The sequence below is a fragment of the Bolinopsis microptera genome, unplaced genomic scaffold (genome assembly GCF_026151205.1).
Source record: "Bolinopsis microptera isolate Bmic1 unplaced genomic scaffold, MBARI_Bmic_1.0 sca4, whole genome shotgun sequence".
NCBI lineage: Eukaryota > Metazoa > Ctenophora > Tentaculata > Lobata > Bolinopsidae > Bolinopsis > Bolinopsis microptera.
The window spans coordinates 72618-94895 of NW_026971776.1; the positions used below are offsets into that span (position 1 = coordinate 72618).

The following is a 22278-nucleotide window of genomic DNA, read 5'->3' on the forward strand; positions in this document are numbered from 1 at the left end:
CCATAGTAACACTACCTACTAAAGAAGGAGGGTTAATAGTGTTACTATGGTAACCCGGTTACCATACCCAACTTTTCATCTTAATTCTTTAATTTACATTATGTAGACTAGACGTTACAAATGTAATAATAAAATTGCAACAAACTGCAAATAATGAAAAATACGTCAAGCAAAATGTTTTACACAAATCACGTTTACAAATGGATTTGAGATTGAGTTTCAAAATTTATTTCACTGTACTACAAACAGATTCTCTTTAAAGATTTACAGATTATAAACATAAAATTCATTTGGTTTGGTATAAAAGTGATAGAAAACAAATTTAAACTTAATTCTGGACGTTGGATTTAGCCCCAATTAGCAGCAAAAATAGTTAGGAATTTCTGTTTCTTGTGGACCTACGGAGGCCACTGATTTCGTGGATGAGAAATTTACTCGTAGACCACTCATTCACACAATCATCCCCCCTCTGCAGCTTCAGTATTGTTTTCTTACATTGTGATTTGAACGCCTTCAGCGATTGGCATGACACTGAATTGAATGCTTCGTCTATCGATGCGTCTACAAATAGGAGTGGGCCGTTAAAAGGTTAAAGAATATTGAATTTCTATATGTGGCAGTATTGTAGTCATTGAACCGATCATAGCTATAGCTTCAGTGATAACGTCCGAGTTACGAGTCGGCACATTTTCGTGAATAGTTTTTGCTACGGGAGGAGGGAGCTGATTAGGGAAATAGAAAATTTTATTCATGAAAATTAGTGAATTAGATAAAATTATGCTGTGTATGGTTAGGATCGAGTAGTTGCTGAAAAAGGATTTGGTACCAGTAGGAGGTGTCCCATCTTTATAAAAATAATTCACGAATCCTGGCATAACGGCTCTGATACCTTTCTTTTGTTGACGGAATAAACACTCAGTTTTGGTCTTGGACGTGAAACCCCAGACCAAGGAACAGGAGTTTAGGTGTGATTGAATAAAACTGTGGTAGATTTGAATTCTAACTTCTAAGGGAATGTATGATTTGATTTTGTACAATATGCCAACATATCGGGCCATTTTCCACTTTAGAGCTTTTATGTGAGATGACCAAGTTAATTTTTCATCAAGAATCACACCTTAGAACTTAGGTTCGTTCAAGCGCAAGATATTTACGTTGTTTATGATCACTGGGGAGAGATTAGGTATCTTCTGTCGGGAAAATATCATATAGTTTGTTTTTTTAAGATTAATAAGTAATCCATTGACATCAACCCATTTTACCAAAGATTGGGACAGCAGGTTCAATTGATCTTCAATCTCATATATGTCGTTACCTGATATAATAATGTTGGCATCATCTGCGTATAAGATAAACTTTGCTAGTGTGCTTATAAATCAAGAGGCTTGCATATAATGAACATATTGACATGGGTGCAGACTGCAGAGTTGAGTCTGTACGGAACCTAGTAGTTTCAGTTCCTTGTTTAACTTGCCGTACAGCAAGGACATCCACTACTTTAGCCCGGCGAGGCACATAGCTCACTCTACAACTCCGTGTCAAATGTTTCATATATACTAGCCAAGTTCACAAGATATATCCTTGTGTTTGAGAAGCGCTCGTTAGAACTGCTTCCTTTCCCTTCAGTATCCCACAGTCTCTCGAGTTTCGTAACTGCCAGAGAGCTCTCTTATGCCAGGTAAGTCATTAATGTATAGGACAAAGAGTAGAGGACCTAGGATGCTACCTTGTGGTACTCCATACACATATTGTTTTCTATTCGTAAGGTATGACTTAAACCATTTATTAGCGATGCCTCTTATACCGTAATGATTAAGCTTGTGTAGAAGTATCTTGTGATCTACCATGTCAAAAGCCTTTGAAAAATCTATGAGGAGGAGAAGAGAAATTTGCTTTTTATGTAATGAGCTGATGAGGGTATTTTGCGCATCCAAAAGTGCATGTTCTACCTGCCCTAAATCCATACTGTCGTTCATATAAACTTGAATTTTGATTCAAGAATTCTACAAGTCTGGCATGCATAACTTTTTCGTAAATTTTGGAAAAAGCTGCCAGTAATGAGATGGGGCGATAATTAGAGACTGCTGTTTTTGAGCCGTTTTTGTATATAGGAACAACTCAAGCAACTTTAAGTGCCTGTGGGAACACTCCCTCTTCTAGCGACTGTAAGATTGTTCCAGTAAGTGCATTAACAAATTTAACATCTTCAGATGCTAGTTTGAGTGCACTGATTTTAGTATCTTTGGTACTTTTGTTTTTTAACTTTTTGGCAATATCATAAACTAATTAATGAACAATCTCTACTATAATTCAGAGAATTCTTTCTGTATGTCTGTACGACCGCCCACATGCAAATCAGACGAGAAATAGGAAGTTGCGTAGTTACCATGGTAACGAGGATTGTTACACGCACGTGCACGTGCTATAATTGTTTTAACGTCATTTTGATCGGTTTTGTTGATATTACGCTGTGTTTAGTACGAGCAACATTTAAATCGGCTGTATCTTTGGTTGTGACGGATATTTTTTGACACGATAAAAACTGACTGCCAAAGAAATAGAAAACTACTAGATTCATCCCTGTTACCACGGGCTTTCTAGTTATATATAAAGATATAATATGATATTATATAATGAACAATGTTGCAGGAGGTGGCTAATTGCTTGGAACTACCTTTCAAAGGATCTCAGCTCACTGTGAAGAAGCTAGAGATTGAGAACACAACGTTAAAGGTATCCTACGAGCTACCTTCTTCAGCTGAACAAATGTAAGAGTCAACCTCTTTTTATATTCTGATGATTTTCCGTTTATCAAAGCTTTCTTTGGGAATAGAACTTTGAGTACCTCAATTGAGTCTTGTGCCATCCTCAGTGACCTTGTAAGATGGTCATTCAAAAACATTCAGTCATAATTCAGTGAAATTTGAGTCGCGGAAAGCTGAAATTCAAATATTTCTACCGGTAGGACATATTCAAAATTTTCATTACATCAAAGTTTTCTCCGGATATACTGCGTCCAGTACTTCGATGGCGACTTGTGTCACTCTCACCGACTTCACTGATTACCCTGGTTACCCTAGTTACCCTGGTTGCCCTGGTTACCTCACTGATTTGTCAATGGTAAAACATTGTATTTACTATTTCAGGGTTCCAAGACACGTGACCAAGATTGAAATCAACGTTTTCACGGAGGACAATGTCAAGCAGGCACCGTTTATAGACCTTAACAGCTCCAATGAAGCTCTAGGTATTATACACACCTCTGAATAATAAGCCAGCCAGCGGGATAGATTCTGATAATCCCGGATCCCGCTGTTAGTTTTTCAATGAAGCTCTAGGTGTTATACACGCTATAAGTATAAAGCCCTCATTTTTGTTATGAAATGAAGCTTTAGGTAACACTATTATTTTCTATCTGTTTAAGCTCGTTTCATATTCTGACTAACAAAGAAAATCGAAATGTAAATTTTTTCAACAAATTTACAACATGCGCTTAGTCAATAAAGATACCGTGGTTGTTATAAAAAGGAGATGATGAAGCAAGTATAACATGGGCATAAAACAAAGAAGAATGGTCGGTGGGGATTGGGACCCACTTAATTACCATCTTAATCCTAATCTTATTTCAATATCTTGATAGAGCGCTGCGGAAGGTTACCTGGTTACCTGGTTACCTGGTTACCTGGTTACCTGGTTACCTGGTTACCTGGTTACCTGGTTACCTGGTTACCTGGTTACCTGGTTACCTGGTTACCTGGTTACCTGGTTACCTGGTTACCTGGTTACCTGGTTACCTGGTTACCTGGTTACCTGGTTACCTGGTTACCTGGTTACCTGGTTACCTGGTTACCTGGTTACCTGGTTACCTGGTTACCTGGTTACCTGGTTACCTGGTTACCTGGTTACCTGGTTACCTGGTTACCTGGTTACCTGGTTACCTGGTTACCTGGTTACCTGGTTACCTGGTTACCTGGTTACCTGGTTACCTGGTTACCTGGTTACCTGGTTACCTGGTTACCTGGTTACCTGGTTACCTGGTTACCTGGTTACCTGGTTACCTGGTTACCTGGTTACCTGGTTACCTGGTTACCTGGTTACCTGGTTACCTGGTTACCTGGTTACCTGGTTACCTGGTTACCTGGTTACCTGGTTACCTGGTTACCTGGTTACCTGGTTACCTGGTTACCTGGTTACCTGGTTACCTGGTTACCTGGTTACCTGGTTACCTGGTTACCTGGTTACCTGGTTACCTGGTTACCTGGTTACCTGGTTACCTGGTTACCTGGTTACCTGGTTACCTGGTTACCTGGTTACCTGGTTACCTGGTTACCTGGTTACCTGGTTACCTGGTTACCTGGTTACCTGGTTACCTGGTTACCTGGTTACCTGGTTACCTGGTTACCTGGTTACCTGGTTACCTGGTTACCTGGTTACCTGGTTACCTGGTTACCTGGTTACCTGGTTACCTGGTTACCTGGTTACCTGGTTACCTGGTTACCTGGTTACCTGGTTACCTGGTTACCTGGTTACCTGGTTACCTGGTTACCTACACAGTGCCCCTCAGTAATCATAATCTTATTTCAATATCTTGATAGAGCGCTGCGGAAGAACTGTGATAACTCCAAAGCGACAGCGGCGGATCACAGAGGTAAATCAAAGGAAAGCTAAAAAGAAAGAGAGGAGAAGAATGACGGACCCGGTAAACTATTCTGTCTACAGGGACAGTCTCTCTAACTCTGTCTCATATCAGGTACAGATGACGTAAATAAATATAAATCACTACATTATATAAATACAATACATCACAACATGATACAACGATTAACAACATGTAATGTTTCAGATAAATATTTCTCCAATAAATAGGAGGAGTAGTTGTGTAACTATGGTAACCGGGTTATTTCTTAGTCACACAAAATCAGTCCATATCCCTAAATTGATATCAATATTTTGAATTTTCTTATCTTGAAGTTTTTTTAATTTTTTTGAAGTTATCAATAAGTAATAACCGATTATTATAATTAATTAAGTAATTAATAACTGAAATTCCAGGGATCAGACAGGAGGCCGAGTGTAACAAGTGACGATTCTAGAAAAAGCTCAATCTTTGGATTTGTGGCTTCACTAAACGATTTGAGGAAGGGTGCTTTATCTCGTGAGTATCTTAATCAGTGTTTACTACTACCACTATAACATCCTAGTCAAATCTTACATATCTAAGATTGAACTAAACCCATGGGTTCTTTACTGATAGTTGAAACTCGACATGTAGCGGCATCTAGCGTCATCTGACGCTAAATGACGCTACATGTCGAGTTTCAACAATCGGTAAAGAACCAACCTATGATAGTATAATGTTGCAACAATTTCTTTTGATCAATGTTCTTACAGATATGGTGTGTTTTTATTGGTAACTTGAGTGCCAAAGTTTTCAGGAACGCACAAGTTGCCCGTTTGTTACCTGTCCTTTCAAAATCAAACTAGCATTATACTTTTATGAATTATTGTTTTATTGGACATTTTTTTGTTTAATTGTATATTTACAAATTTATTTTACAACTTCACATCCTCAGATGTATCAAGAGTCAGGAGAGCTCACTAACCTGACAAACGTCACTAACGTCACTAACCTCACTAACCTCATTCACCTCACTAACCTCAATAATTCCACTAACCTGACTAACCTGGCTAACCTAACTAACCTGACTAACCTCGCTAACCTCATCAACCTCACTAACCTCACTAACCTCACTAACCTCACTAACCTCAATAATTTCACTAACCCGAAACACCTCACTAACCTCACTAACCTCACTAACCCGACTAACCTCAATATCCTCACTAACCTCACTAACCTCACTAACCTCACTAACCTCGCTAACCTCGTTAACCTCACTAACCTCATTAACCTCACTAACCTCACTAACCTCGTTAACCTCACTAACCTTGTTAACCTCACTATCATCACTAACCTCACTAACCTCACTAACCTCAGACGTAGCAGGACAGCTCACTTACCTCACTAACCTGACTATCCTCACTAACTTCACTAACCTCACTAACCTCACTAACCTCAATAATTCCACTAACCTGACTAACCTGACTAACCTCACTATCCTCACTAACCTGACTAACCTCACTATCCTCACTAACCTCACTAACCTCACTAACCTCACTAACCTCACTAACCTCACTAACCTCAGACGTAGCAGGACAGCTCACTTACCTCACTAACCTCACTAACCTCACTAACCTCATTAACCTCACTTACCTCACTAACCTCACTAACCTCACTAACCTCACTAACCTGACTATCCTCACTAACTTCACTAACCTCACTAACCTCACTAACCTCACTAACCTCAATAATTCCACTAACCTGACTAACCTCACTATCCTCACTAACCTCACTAACCTCACTAACCTCACTAACCTCACTAACCTCACTAACCTCAGACGTAGCAGGACAGCTCACTTACCTCACTAACCTGACTAACCTGACTAACCTCATTAACCTCACTAACCTCACTAACCTCACTAACCTCACTAACCTCACTAACCTCACTAACCTCAGACGTATCAGGACAGCTCACTAAAATGGCAAAGTTGAAGTGCTCCCTGACAATAGCGCTGATATTCATAGCAGCTGTAGTTGGCTACTCTCCAAGATTCTGCGCCAGCGTGTTAGACCTACTCCAGATAGGTGTACCTGTGCAACTCTCTATAGCTTCTAACATTGCTATTGCTTTCTGGCCAATCTCCAACTCTCTGATTTATTGTTTTAGGAACAAAGAAATTTTTACAGTAGTATTTGGGATCAGTGATGGTATGAAACCCAAACGAACACGTGCCCATACGTGGCCAGGCTCTGAGCGTTATTGAGACTAACTGTTATGACTTATCACAATGCTGGCAAGCATGACCGTCGCCCTTATATTCACAATACTATTTACCCCCTTTATTATTTACCCACCTTTACTATTTACCCCCTCTACTATTTACCCCCTTTACTATTTACCCCCCTTACTGCTTACCCCCATTCTAATTCGATGTTAAAGATGACAGGAATAAGAAATAGTTATTTGGAGATTTTCAAGAAATTTGTGCAAAATACGCGCCAGCATGTTATACGAAATTAGGTAAAAAACCCAAAATCGCCATATTCAGGTGCCTTAAAAACCACGTTAAAAATGAGTAAAAGATCTGAAACTTTGCAGGGTGTCTAGACGTTGACCAAATCGAGTGTAAATGAAATTTCAAGTTTCAGGAGTATCGGGAAGTGGGTTTCCTGGAACCCCTGTTTTACAACAGATTGTCGTGAAGTATAGTATAGTGGTATAGACGCTTTGGCAGTCAATTGTAGCCTACATTTAAGTGTCCGTAGATTCAAAAGTATAAACGATACAGTCATCTCCAACCATAGGTCTTGAAGATATTCGTTTACACTTTAGTTTACATTATATCAAAAAACAATTTAACGTCATCGTCACCACTTGATGACGTCATCAAATTAAGCGTTTTTAAATCTTGATTATTGACAAAATAACAACTTTTCAAATCAATTTAACACCATTAAGGAGTAATTTTATTCAAAATCTGAGCAAATTTTCATCTTAGATAATTGTTCAAGCATTCTAAAAATCTACCGGAAAATGTTTCTACCTTGCTCCTTCATAAAGATATTTGCTATTGAAGTTAGTGCTTTTTTGAAGAATAATTTTATAAAAACACAAAAGTTGTGAATTAGTATTCTCTGGTGTTGGGCCATCTCTTGGGTGGTGGAGCTTAATTTTGCTTCTTAAAGGTCTAAATTGTGTTATAGGCTAGTTTTAAAGTTGAAAATCGAAAAGTTGCACACGTGGGGACACGCCCAAATTGATAGAAAATTGCTAAAATCACTGAAAATTGTTATTTTCACGATTTTTATCAGCTTTGGAGTCCCGTTGTGATGCGAGTTCTTGCTAAAATATTCTGAAACTTTGCACACTTATTAAAATACATAAGAAATACGAAAATTCAAAATTTTACGGTGATTTGATATTGGATGCGCACGCAACGTCCGCTCAAAGTTTGCAAAAAGTGAGAACTTCACTCTCTTTATTTCGATTAGATTTAGTTCCTGCTTTAACAGTAACATGACAGTTAAATGACATTATATTTGAGTTTAGTGCCAACTTGATAGATTATATAGTTGCATATTCAATCAGTGATCGACAGATATGCTTACCTAAACACAAGGAAATGTTTTTAAAGGAAAAATTTCGAAATTGTTGAAACTTCCTCCTTATTAATGAAGATATCAGTTTATATTTCGACTTTATAAAATACTCTGACATTACAATCAAAAAGAGATGATATTTGACCAAAACCCATAATCATGGGTAGAGTGGACCGCTGCCAGTGTCTCTCTTTCCCAAACAAAAGGAAATGATATTAATTTGACTGACCGTTCTCAAATGCAAATTCATACCGAGAATGAAATCGGTCGCTCGCTTTTCCCATTCATTCACAGCTTACGAATTGTAATAAAGCTTATTGAATATAGGAAAAGCGAGCGACCGATTTCATTCTCGGTATGAATTTGCATTTGAGAACGGTCAGTCAAATTAATATCATTTCCTTTTGTTTGGGAAAGAGAGACACTGGCAGCGGTCCACTCTACCCATGATTATGGGTTTTGGTCAAATTTTATATTTACATTAATATATATGTTTGTATTTGTTGTGGCCATTTATGGTTTTTGTGTGCTGTGTAACTTTATCAATATAAGAGCTTGTGTTTTATTATTTATTTTAGAATTTATCCTTATTTATTTTAGAGTTAATCCTCACTAAATTTACTAAATTTTAACCATGACAGAATGAAACTCCCTCTCTACTCAATTACAAACGTTTTATAAAAATATTCTGAAATTACAAATCACTAATCCCATCACTAACCCAACTAAAAGTAAAAAATATTTCTACTTTCAGTTTATAATTGTTTTGCCTAATAATCTAAATTTGTATACTTCCTAATTATACCACCAGATAAACGCTAAACTAAACAAGAAATGCGGCCGCTTTTTTTTGTGCATGGCCGCTCAATTTCCCGATCCGTGATGGCGTATTTTATCATTTTCTATACAACCTGGGGACCCCAGTTTTTACTGTTTATAAGTATGCAGATATGGCGAAGTGACAGGCCGAGCGCCACCAAGTTAATATAATTCCATATTGAATTTGAAAATCGTGTATATTTTAAAAAACCATATGCTTATTGTTTATGCAACCTGACACCCGACACGGATGACGGATGTGTGCAAAATAGTATAAGTAACTCAAAATAATAATAGTATGCTATCAATTAGTGCCTAGTGGGATATGTACATGGTGAAATTAACAATGTACTTGGTCAGTTCAGCGCCGCGCGCCAACAATTAGCTAATTCGGATTATTCCGCAAAATAACTTTGCGCAGGTAGTCACGTGGGCGATTACAGTGTGTGCAGGCAGGTACGGTCGGTCGGTCGCACGCTCACACGGTCGCAAAGCTACCATATACAAAAAAAACCTCGTTCGCTAACCCTTGTCCTTGTTTTTTTTGTGCCTTCGGCACTTTGAGTCATGGATCGGGAAAAAATTTGACGCACGTTTTTAACTAAATATCTATCATCCATGAAAGTCCACCAATTTATAAACAATATTTGTAAAGGAGTAGGGTTAAATATATAACATCACTTCAGCATCGGCTATAAGTCGATACAACCAGCGAACTGGAAACCATTTTATTCGAAATATACAATTCTACACTTTGTCATCGTCGTGTTTACTTTCGACCAGGGACCCGGTGCCACTGGAACTAACGGAAATAGTCTTCTCTGAATCTGGACCCACAATGGTAGGATCTGAGGAAATTAACAATTCAGCTTAATTTGTATTCTAAGTTGATTTAAGATTTATTAACTATATATGGTCGCATTTATTATTTTATAAAATAAGCTGAAGCTTAGTTTTGGTCTTTGTGAAAATTGTCCCCTAAAGATTGGTAAAATAAGTAGGTAATTACTTATGATAATTTCGTCAGAACTTCTCTTTTCGTCGTAGTCCAGGTCCTGATCAATGTTTTCCTTGTTCTTAACCTCGCCAATTATTTCTGCGTACTGTGACTTGTCCGGCTTATCTTCCTGGTTTAGAAATTGTGCTTAAATATGTGCATATATACTTATATGTGCATATATGTGCATATATGTTAAATATGTTTGCAAACTATTTAATATCAGAGTAGATCTCCTCGTAGTCTGATTAAAGTGTTAATAATAGTTAGATCTAGAAATGAAGTCATAAAGTTAACGGTTAACGGGTAACATATATTACCAGGTATTCACCAGATATTTACCAGGTATTTGCCAGGTATTTATCAGGTATTTACCGGGCATTTACCAGGTATTTACCGGGTATTTACCAGGTATTTGTTAATTATTCTATTATTATACCTGTTCTGGTTCAGACCGAGGAAGAGTAAAGGGATTTTTCAGTTTCAGATTACCTTTAAAGTTATACTTCTGTAGAGTAAATACAGACGCATAAGGGTTCTCCTGCATGTAATTTGAAATGAATAGTTTATAAACAATATTTATAAAGGAGTAGGGTGTAATATATAACATTAGTTCAGTATCGGTAGAACTGAATTTAACATTATTATTATCTGATTAGAACTAAATAAGCAATGCATTTAAACATTTCATATATAGAGGTAATTTGATAATCTAGCTAGGCACACTTGGGGCACACCTGGGGCACAAAATTGAATTTCCTGGGGAACACTTGGGGCAAAAAGTTCATCTACAAAATTATAAACAATTAAGAGTGTTGAAACTACAAACCTTATCTGCCGCAGCGTCTTTGTTTCTGAAAGAATTAGCTGTTTGGGATTCTGTTCTGACCAAAATCACTGATTCTCACCAAATCAAAAATGTGTGCAGTTCGTGTTGCAAAATATACATTTTTTGAATGATTAATCAGTATATTTATATATATATATTTATATATTTCTGGTATTACAACGAATTTATGCCCTGCTCACACAATTGCATGGAACCGATTTAACATTTATAGTACTCATGATTTTGATCTTATATATAGGAGTTAATTTCTTGATACCCTTAAAACACAGGCTTTCTTATTTTACTGTATGAAATGGATGCAGCAAATGTCAATCAAAATAAATATCAAAGAAATAAGTAAATAGATTAAATGAATAACAATTTCCATTGTAAAATATATATATATAAGTTTTTCCAAATCGCTGCTGAGCAACAAAATTAGTTTTATCGATTGTCACTTTAAGCAGTCAAAGTGCTGCTTAGTAATTTCCTCCATTGTATGTTGTACGTATCACTCACACAATTTTATTTCCAATAAACTGTGAAAAAATTTTTTCAGTTTCTAAACTCATTGTAGTTTTTGTTCTCTTCACGAGAATGTTTATTTAACGAAACAGTTAAATCTTTTATAAGTTCCATGTTTTTCAAACGGATTTCCCGGTCCTGGTTAAAGTGCGCTCATACTGTTTCGTATCCTCATTAAACGTAACAAAAGTGGGACCATCTTTTCTCAGCTGAAAGAAATTACTAATTCTCATTGCCAGGGGTATATCCTCAGCACTGTTCCTCCTCCTCTTCTCTTCATCTGAAGTGTTCTCACGAGCAGGATTGTGAGACACAGATCGGATCACAGCAGGAGCTTTCAATCGTCCGGGGATATCAACAGCTTCAGAGTCATCGGTCTCAGTCGGGGGAACATTACTTTCCTTTGAATCAGACCTTTTAGTTTCAGCTCCAGCTGACTTTCTGACGGGGCTTGGAGAATCATCAATTTTCTCCCTTTTCGACATCCTGGTAATATCCACCATAGACCAACGCCCAAACGGCCCCTTCTTCTCTTTCCCTCCATCATCTGGTGTACCGTCTACTTTCTTAGACTTGAAGTAGAACCGGGGGAGGGCTGGGAACTTCCATTTTCCTTCCGGCTTGTCATCTTCTAGATCCCCCGCTTCTGAAGATTCTGATCTGAAACAACAAGGACAACACGCTATACACGACACGATACAGTTCCGTTCTAGTTTAGACGGACCATTTCTGAAAGTGGGGAGGCTTGAGTTTCAGGTTATTACGGTAACTAGTAGGAATTAAACAGGAATTAAATAGGAATTAAACAGGGATTAAACAGGAATTAAACATGAATTAAACATGAAACATGATAACTATAGTTACACTTACAGTAGTGTAACTATAGTTATCGAGGATCAGAATATTTATATTCGATGTTTACAGTCAATTTGCCAATTGGATATCTAACTCAGTGGTAACGTCGTCGTATAGCATAAACTCATAAAGACGTTCTTAAATGCTGCTAACGCTTTTTCGAGTTCAGAGATTGTATTTTTATCAGGAAATGATTGATGTTTGATGACGGCAATACTTTTGCTATAACTCTATAATACTCCTAGTGTTTAGTAACCATAGTAACCACAGTTACTGCATCTTACTACATCTAAGATGATTCTTCGCCTGATCCGAACAAATCATTTGATTGTGGAAACTGTTGTCCAGATATATAAATTTATACAAATTCTAGTCTATACTATATACTTACTCAATAACAGTGCTGTCAGCTGATTGATCTGAAATAGTCAAAATGTAAATCTGGAGTGTAACTATGGTAACTAGTAGTGTAACTAGTAGTGTTGCTAGTAGTGTAAATATGGTAACTAGTAGAACAACTTGTATCAAGCCCAAGTTTTAAATTAAACTGTTAATCCTTGTTCGCATTAACTCATTTACTTTTTTTTTTTTACTTTGGGCGATGCTCGATCGAAATCTCCTCCACTCTACGTCTCCAGATGGTTCTGTCGCACATAACTGTTCGGAGATCTTCTACCCGCAACCCTGTGTCCCTGGCTACGGTGTCAAGAAAAGAGAGTGGTCTCCTCCCACGCCTGAACTGTGGCAGCCGCCAAGGAAGGATGGTAGAGATGACCTGGTCTGAAGCTCTCATGCAATGCCCAGCAAATCTGGCACGTCTCTGTGCAACGATGGTGGAGATGGAAGGGAGGTCACCATAGATTTGCTTTAGGGTTGGATGCTTCTTCCATGAAAGATTCCTGGCTTTCATTAGGAGCCTGGTGTAGCACCCGTCGAGACGCTTCTCAAACTGCTTGTTCAAGGTCCAGGTTTCTGAGCCATACAGCAGAACAGGTTCGATGCATGCTCTGAAGAACTTGACTTTCAGCTGGTCAGAAATGCCAGAGGTCCATACCTTCTGCAGTTTGATACAGGCTGACCAAGCCATGCCTTTCCTGGTGTTGAAGTCCTTCCTGCTCTCTGCAATATATGAGCCCAAGTATTTGAAGTCATCAACCTGCTTGATCTGGTAACCGGATATTGAGTTCACGGGGGCAGCATCAGGAATGTTGATGGTCATGTATTCGGTCTTGGAAGCATTCATCGCAAGTCCGACATGTGCTGCTGCAGTCTCTAAATCCGAGAGCAGTTGCTGGACTTGCTCTATGGTATCGGCAGTCAAGGCCAGGTCGTCAGCGAAGTCAAGATCTGTGACTCTGACCGCAGGTACTCTCCGACTTTGCCTGGGGATGATGGTTAGGCCATGGTCAAGAGTCATGCAGTTCCTAAGGACATAATCGAGGACGATGATGAAGAGGAAAGGAGCGAGTGTATCACCCTGAAGGACCCCGATGAGTGTTCTAAAGAAGTCTGTAAGGCCGTCAATGGTTTTGACTCTGGAGTGCGATGAGTCATACAGGAGCCTGATAGCATCAGTTATGGGAGCAGGGACGCCGTAGAGGGAGAGGATGTGAAACAAGGCATCCCTGTTGATACTGTCGAATGCTTTCGAAAAGTCGACGAACACGATAGCTGCTGATCGATTTCCGATTTTACACTCTTCTAGGATGCGTCGTAGGGCAAGTATCTGAGGGAGGGTAGATCTTCCTCTGCGGAAGCCATTTTGGTTTGGCCGCAGTAGGGGATCCAGGTATGGGTAAATCCGGTTGAGGATGAGTTTGTTGAAAACTTTCGCTGCAACCGGAGCCAATGAGATACCTCGATAGTTCCCGGGGTTGGTCAGGTCGCCTTTCTTGGGGATGGGTATAATAGATGCCGTTGTCCAGGCTTCAGGGATTACTCCATCAATTAAGGCCCTGTTGCAGAAACTGAGGAGGTCGTCACGAAGTTGGGGAAGCTTCCAAACTGAGGGAGGGATGCTATCTAGGCCTGGTGACTTGGAGGACTTGATGGACTTGAGGACTGAATCGAGTTCGGACATGGAGAAAGGAAGACAGCTAATGGGAAGGGTGTCCGAGACTCTCTGGTTGTAGAAGGGCAAGGAGAGGTCAGGGGGTGGCTGCTCTGTCCCGAGGAGCGACTTGAAGTGCTCAAACCAAACGTTGAGCCGCTGTTCGGTGGTGCCCCCAGGCACTTTACTATAGGGCACGGTGTTAGGAGACGTTAGCTCTCTGATGATGCGCCAAGAGCTCCGATGCCTGTGCTCAGGGTTAGTCTGCTCCAGACATGCAGTCTGTTGTTGGACATACTGTGCAGTAGCGGTGTTGTATGCTTCGTCCAGCTGCTTCTTGGCGTCTTCGAGCTTTTCTTTAGATGAGAAGGAGGGAGAAGTCCTATGACCCAGAGATGCAGTCTTGAGAATATTGCGATGGTGTGCAATATTAGGGTCGTTATATGGGTTTCCCTTTTTCTTCTTCTTTTTCTTCGGAAGTATTCGAAGAGCTGTGGTCTTGACACTATCAACCATCAGGTCATAGTCAGACTGGAGCTCTGCTTCTTGCAGGAGAGCGCTGTACCTGTTCTTCACTTCCACTGCATACTGATGTTTTAAGCAGGGATCGTGGACAAGAGGGGTCCAGTCGACACTCCGAAGGGGGTCTTTGGCCGGGGTCCTGTTTGCTCTGTAACTGGCTTGGACAAAGCAGGTGACTATACGGTGATCGGAACCGACCGTCTGCATGGTGTTGAAGGCCTGACAGTTCTTCACACTATTGGTCCATTTCTTCCGCCAGAGAATGAAGTCAATTTGATGCTTTGACCTTTTGGGGTCTTCGTAGGTCCAAAGCTTACTGATTGGCTTCTGGAAACGGGAGTTGGCAGCAAATAGCTGGTGCTCGTCCATAAGGTCCAAGAGACGTTCACCGTTGTCATTGGTGGTGTCATGACACGAGAACCCAGTACCCCTGCTGAGCTTTGCGTTGAAGTCTCCGCTAACAGCTAGCATGTTGTGAGGTGGGACTTTAGCGATGGTCCTGGAGAGGGAACTGTAGAAAGAAGACTTGTCGTCCATGTCGCTGCAGTTGGTGGGTGCGTAGCATGATACCACTGATAGTCGTGGATTACCATTAACATGGATGACAATGATCCTGCTGCTCACTTTCTCCACTGAAAGGAGTGACTTCTGGATGCGAGGGGAAAGGAGGAAACCAACACCGCCAACTGAGGCATTAACTGAGTTCTTAGTGGCCGAGGAAGTGATGAGCTGATAGGACAAAATGTTCTCGATTCTAAGAGATTCTGAGTGGTGTTGGCGGTGCTCTTGGAGGGAGATGATGTCGTTGTGGTGTAGAAATGCTGAGTGTGCAAGTTCCTGCTTCCTAGATAGGGGGTTTAAAGTCCTAGTGTTAAACGTGCTGACTTGAAAAGGAACTTTCCTACGTACTAAATGGGTAGTAGCAGCACTGCCACGACTATCAGGACCCACCCCTCCCGGGGGTTTTAAGGTGGACCCGTCATATAAAGAGCAGGCTACTACTGGGTTGTTGGTAGGGGCTTGAACCCTAGTGCTATTAATCTGTGTCATCATAGAATAGAGGTGTGATTTTGTCTAATGGCTAGACAATGCCCAGGCACCTCGCCACGGCAACCTGGGTGTGACACTATTTAACACCCTCATCAGTAGGCACAATCACGAGCACAGGTCTCCACGTGCCCGGCTTTATTTTCGAGGTGTATGCTCCTCTAGATCCGCCGTGTTCAGTTGACGCAGGAAGTCGGGTCTTTAATGACATTCCGGTCTAGCAGGGTCACCTCGGGCAGGGTGTGGCTCTTCACCACGCACGGACGGTCTTGGCTCGGTAAACCGATCCCTGGGCCATATTACTGGCACCTTGAAACGGGCTAGTTCTAACCAAGAAGAACTAGGCCCTCCCCTCATTATATAGGTATATAACTCCACTTTTGACCTATTTGACAGCCACTTATTATTTTCATAATCGCACTGGTTTTGTTTCAAAAAGTGCGATTACAAATCTAATTGCACTGCTTTTTTAGAGCCCTCTCAACAGCTGTTCTACTACTATGAGGAACTTGTTTAAATATTGATTTAAATCAGTAACCTGGGGTTCAACAGTGTACGATCAGATTGACTCTCAAATATTATAAACGCAGTTAGATTAGCGTATATAACTGCATAAGTCTCACCGTGTTTAGTGGCTCTTCTATGTTTGCAGATGCCCACCACCAGGAAGAAGATACACATCAGCAAGATTATACCTCCAATCACACTAGCGGCTATGATAGCTGCCTGTTCTGAATCTTTCTTGCCTTTCACGGCCGCTGAACAGTGTTGGAAATGTAATTATTTGAAACTTTCGATTTGTACTTCAAACCAGCTGTAATATTTTGTTATTTCATCAAAAATAATAAGTCAAATTATAAAATTCAAGATTAGTTTCAGTATCTAAGAAACCATAATAGTATGGTTGCCATGGTTACCATAATAACCATATAGCACATGCTACATAAAGTTAATCACTAACCAGCCATTAGAACCCTCAGGACAGTGTTTGATGTTGTTGTTCCGTTCACGTTTGTTGCTTTACAAAAGATCTTCATGGATGCCTCATACTTTGGTATCCAGTTTATTTTGGAAGTAGTTTTGGTTTTCTCCTAAAAAAATTAATTTTATAAGCAAGTTTTAATAAATTATGTGGTCATTAATTAAATGGTGGCTCTACTAAAGTTGCTATTGCTAAGAAGAAATATTCTTTAAATAGATTTAGTGACATCCACCTTTCCATGTACGAATAGAAAAAGAGCCCTGTTAACTATCAGTTCAACTATCAGTTCAACTATCAGTTCAACTATCAGTTCAACTATCAGTTCAACTATCAGTTCAACTATCAGTTCAACTATCAGTTCAACTATCAGTTCAACTATCAGTTCAACTATCAGTTCAACTATCAGTTCAACTATCAGTTCAACTATCAGTTCAACTATCAGTTCAACTATCATTTCAACTATCAGTTCAACTGCAGTATGACTGGTATGCAAAAATTATCCTAAATAGCTTTTCTTGCAGAGACTTTTATTATTATTGTATAAAATGTGCATAAAATGTACAACTTTGTTGTACCTTCACAACTTCAGTAACATTCCCGACCGTCTGATTAGTGTAAATAATCCACTCAATAGTAGGTGGAGGGTAGCCCTCTGAAACACACATCATATCCATTGGGACCCCAACCTGGCCGTCTGGGACCGTCATCAGGGGGGATGAGGGAGCGAACCCTTCTCCTGGGAGAGATAACGAGATATTAACAATGATAGAGAGTATACTTGAACAACCAGGTGCATTGTACGATGTACAGACCGCTGCCTTGATAGATATATAAAACATCAAGTTTGATCATGGTAAATATGAGAATTAATAAATATGATGCAGCTTAGTTTAACTGCAGCCGTTTCTTGAGATTTTGCCATCCTCTTTCCACTTACCATTTGCTGAAAAATCGAACATTACTACAATTTACTTTCAACAAAATATGTAGTTTTCTGACTGAATTCTGTTTTACTCTGTTTAGTTGGATCCAATACGCTGTCTTTCCTCTTAAGTTATATCAACCAAATGATTAATAAGATAGTCTTTAATTTATTAAACGTCATATAATTACTTAATACCACCTACCAACATAAACATTGACTTCAGCAGACTCCACACCCTCACTGATGCATTTGTATAAGCCTTCAGTTGTTGCTGTTACATCTTTGAATACCGCTACTACTTTACCCTAAAATCCATATTTTTTACAACCTCAGTCAGTTAATTTGGACAATCATTTACTCTTTTAAATTAAAGTTGCATAAATTTCATTTATAAATAGCAACTCACTTGATAAACTCCGAGACCATTCTTTACAGAAAACACAGTGCTATCAGGCACGATACTTTTACCATCCTTATAACGATAAAATAAAGATTTAAAGGAAGAAACATTCTGCACTAAAATTTACATTTTCCATCAAAAATTAAAGAGCTTAAAAATCATTTAATTGAAATAAAGATTTCATTATCCCCGAACCCTTGTTAGACAAAAGAATTGCTACTACTGAACTCTTCTGAGTAAGTCAACATACCTGATACCAAGTGACATCAGTGTGGTCGAAAGAAAGTGGCCTCTCATAATGGGTACAAGTCAGGATCAAGTCAGCGTTATTGAGGGGGAAGAAATCTCCAGATACTTGCACAAAGGTAGACCGGGCTGAAAATGTGGTTCTAAATGAGGACGAGGTGGCCGAGTGGTTAAGGCGATGGACTGCTAATCCATTGGGCAATGCCCGCGTGGGTTCGAATCCCATCCTCGTCGAATTTTGTTGGCTTAATGGGGGCATGGTTACATGATGGCGGCTTAAAATAAATTGAAAATGTGGTTCTAAATGAGGACGAGGTGGCCGAGTGGTTAAGGCGATGGACTGCTAATCCATTGGGCAATGCCCGCGTGGGTTCGAATTTAATCCCATCCTCGTCGAATTTTGTTGGCTTAATGGGGGCATGGTTACATGATGGCGGCTTAAAATAAATTGAAAATGTGGTTCTAAATGAGGACGAGGTGGCCGAGTGGTTAAGGCGATGGACTGCTAATCCATTGGGCAATGCCCGCGTGGGTTCGAATCCCATCCTCGTCGAATTTTGTTGGCTTAATGGGGGCATGGTTACATGATGGCGGCATAAAATAAATTGAAAATGTGGTTCTAAATGAGGACGAGGTGGCCGAGTGGTTAAGGCGATGGACTGCTAATCTATTGGGCAATGCCCGCGTGGGTTCGAATCCCATCCTCGTCGAATTTTGTTGGCTTAATGGGGGCATGGTTACATGATGGCGGCTTAAAATAAATTGAAAATGTGGTTCTAAATGAGGACGAGGTGGCCGAGTAGTTAAGGCGATGGACTGCTAATCCATTGGGCAATGCCCGCGTGGGTTCGAACCCATCCTCGTCGAATTTTGTTGGCTTAATGGGGGCATGGTTACATGATGGCGGCTTAAAATAAATTGAAAATATGGTTCTAAATGAGGACGAGGTGGCCGAGTGGTTAAGGCGATGGACTGCTAATCCATTGGGCAATGCCCGCGTGGGTTCGAATCCCATCCTCGTCGAATTTTGTAGGTTGAGTGGGGGCATGGTTACATGATGGTGGCGTGGATGTTGATTGTTTCCACTATCACACAATAAGATTAAGCTTAGACTTTATCACAAATATTGCAGTCTCATTAAGAAGATCAGACACAGTTACACACCATTTGAAACTATCACCACAATCATCATATCCAATTAACTATTCAGTTTTCAATTGCGGGTAAAGATTTCGACAATTTGGTCAGGTGGTATGATGTCATTACTCACTTTGTACATCAGCGCACTTGTTTTGTGAATTGTGATGTGCACGTGTTGTGCACGTGTTGTGACGCGAGTGCACGTGTTATGACGCGAGTATTTATAAGTAATATAAAGTATTACTTACAGACAGTGGTTGTGAGGCTCTCTGAATCTGAGAATGTAGTCAAGTTACCCGCCACGTTGTAACCTGTACAGCTCAGTTCTCCCTCGTGATTGTAGTTTACGCTCGAAACTTTACCTGAAATAAAACGATTGGCCATTTGATTTAGGAATTAAAACTGTTTACCAAAATTAGCCAAATTTATATATTATAATTTTATTTAAAAACGTTGAATCGTACCATCATGGTTGTCATGGCTGCTTATAACTTTATAAATATAATAAACATAATATTAAACCAGATTTCAAAACCTACCGAAGCAAGTCTTCACGTAATCTCCCACACACTTTCCGTCCCCCTGACTCTGCTCGTTGTCATTGTTGCTGAACACGTATACCAAAGTACTACCAAACTGAAGATATCAGGAGATCACAATATGATAGATATATAAATTCGTATATGAACATATACATGACAGGATTGTTGTGCTGGTTACTGAAGAGCGTTCTCCTTCTGCAGTTTTTTGAGAAAAGGAACCAAGATACAGATCATGTAATAAAACTGACAGTTAAATATATTAACTAACCTTCATCTCAACTTTGTAAGGAGCTCTGCCTCCCCTAACACTACAGGTAAAGGTAGCTTCACTTCCGTACTGTAACTCTCCAGTTGTGGTGGTTAAGGAGTACACATCCACTGGGGACACTAAAGAAGGAGTGGTGGTTAAGGAGTACACATCCACTGGGGACACTAAAGAAGGAGTGGTGGTTAAGGAGTACACATCCACTGGGAACACTAAAGAAGGAGTGGTGGTTAAGGAGTACACATCCACTGGGGACACTAAAGAAGGAGTGGTGGTTAAGGAGTACACATCCACTGGGGACACTAAAGAAGGAGTGGTGGTTAAGGAGTACACATCCACTGGGGACACTAAAGAAGGAGTGGCGGTTAAGGAGTACACATCCACTGGGGACACTAAAGAAGGAGTGGTGGTTAAGGAGTACACATCCACTGGGGACACTAAAGAAGGAGTGGTGGTTAATGAGTACACATCCACTGGGAACACTAAAGAAGGAGTGGTGGTTAAGGAGTACACATCCACTGGGAACACTAAAGAAGGAGTGGTGGTTAATGAGTACACATCCACTGGGAACACTAAAGAAGGAGTGGTGGTTAAGGAGTACACATCCACTGGGAACACTAAAGAAGGAGTGGTGGTTAAGGAGTACACATCCACTGGGGACACTAAAGAAGGAGTGGTGGTTAAGGAGTACACATCCACTGGGGACACTAAAGAAGGAGTGGTGGTTAAGGAGTACACATCCACTGGGGACACTAAAGAAGGATTGGTGGTTAAGGAGTACACATCCACTGGGGACACTAAAGAAGGAGTGGTGGTTAAGGAGTACACATCCACTGGGGACACTAAAGAAGGAGTGGTGCTTAAGGAGTACACATCCACTGGGGACACTAAAGAAGGAGTGGTGGTTAAGGAGTACACATCCACTGGGGACACTAAAGAAGGAGTGGTGGTTAAGGAGTATACATCCACTGGGGACACTAAAGAAGGAGTGGTGGTTAAGGAGTACACATCTACTGGGGACACTAAAGGAGGAGTGGTGGTTAAGGAGTACACATCCACTGGGGACACTAAAGGAGGAGTGGTGGTTAAGGAGTACACATCCACTGGGAACACTAAAGAAGGAGTGGTGGTTAAGGAGTATACATCCACTGGGGACACTAAAGAAGGAGTGGTGGTTAAGGAGTACACATCTACTGGGGACACTAAAGAAGGAGTGGTGGTTAAGGAGTACACATCCACTGGGGACACTAAAGAAGGAGTGGTGGTTAAGGAGTATACATCCACTGGGGACACTAAAGAAGGAGTGGTGGTTAAGGAGTACACATCTACTGGGGACACTAAAGAAGGAGTGGTGGTTAAGGAGTACACATCCACTGGGGACACTAAAGAAGGAGTGGTGGTTAAGGAGTACACATCCACTGGGGACACTAAAGAAGGAGTGGTGGTTAAGGAGTACACATCCACTGGGAACACTAAAGAAGGAGTGGTGGTTAAGGAGTACACATCCACTGGGGACACTAAAGAAGGAGTGGTGGTTAAGGAGTACACATCCACTGGGAACACTAAAGAAGGAGTGGTGGTTAAGGAGTACACATCCACTGGGGACACTAAAGAAGGAGTGGTGGTTAAGGAGTACACATCCACTGGGGACACTAAAGAAGGAGAAGGAGTAAACTAAAGGAGGAAACTTTGCTGAATATGTATTTCAATGCGTACATAATTGGGCATTGAGTATTGCCATATAAGTACACTAATATTTTACCATCCAAATTGTTTCAACATTCTATTGTATTCTTCGAGGTTTCAATAATTGGCATTTATAAGTGCTACCCTATAACAGACTTGAATGATGTTAGTTCAAGTAGCATCTATAAGAGCTCCGTTTTATCAAACCTATAGCAACAGGAGCAGACTTC

The 22278-nt window shown here is 40.3% G+C and overlaps 1 protein-coding gene and 6 non-coding genes across 7 annotated transcripts; all 7 read left to right on the forward strand.

Annotated features, from left to right (window-relative positions):
• Positions 1-18467: 18467 nt before the first annotated feature.
• On the forward strand, positions 18468-22040 carry LOC134825663 (uncharacterized). The gene is made up of 2 exons (XM_063837870.1): positions 18468-18488; positions 20412-22040. Exons 1-2 carry the CDS (start codon positions 18468-18470, stop codon positions 22038-22040), a joined length of 1650 nt encoding a protein of 549 aa, XP_063693940.1.
• On the forward strand, positions 18568-18649 carry Trnas-gcu (transfer RNA serine (anticodon GCU)). The gene has a single exon. It is a non-coding gene; the product is annotated as a tRNA-Ser (tRNA).
• On the forward strand, positions 18725-18811 carry Trnas-gcu (transfer RNA serine (anticodon GCU)). Its single transcript has one exon. It is a non-coding gene; the product is annotated as a tRNA-Ser (tRNA).
• On the forward strand, positions 18887-18968 carry Trnas-gcu (transfer RNA serine (anticodon GCU)). The gene has a single exon. It is a non-coding gene; the product is annotated as a tRNA-Ser (tRNA).
• On the forward strand, positions 19044-19125 carry Trnas-gcu (transfer RNA serine (anticodon GCU)). The gene has a single exon. It is a non-coding gene; the product is annotated as a tRNA-Ser (tRNA).
• Positions 19201-19281, forward strand: Trnas-gcu (transfer RNA serine (anticodon GCU)). Its single transcript has one exon. It is a non-coding gene; the product is annotated as a tRNA-Ser (tRNA).
• Positions 19357-19438, forward strand: Trnas-gcu (transfer RNA serine (anticodon GCU)). The gene has a single exon. It is a non-coding gene; the product is annotated as a tRNA-Ser (tRNA).
• Positions 22041-22278: the final 238 nt, after the last annotated feature.

Bases quoted from the DNA above. Each gene is read 5' to 3' on its own strand.
- LOC134825663 (XM_063837870.1), top strand. From the start codon at position 18,468: ATGGGTACAAGTCAGGATCAA. The intron at 18,489-20,411 runs GTCAGCGTTATT...CTAACACTACAG, and splicing joins TGGGTACAAGTCAGGATCAA to GTAAAGGTAGCTTCACTTCC.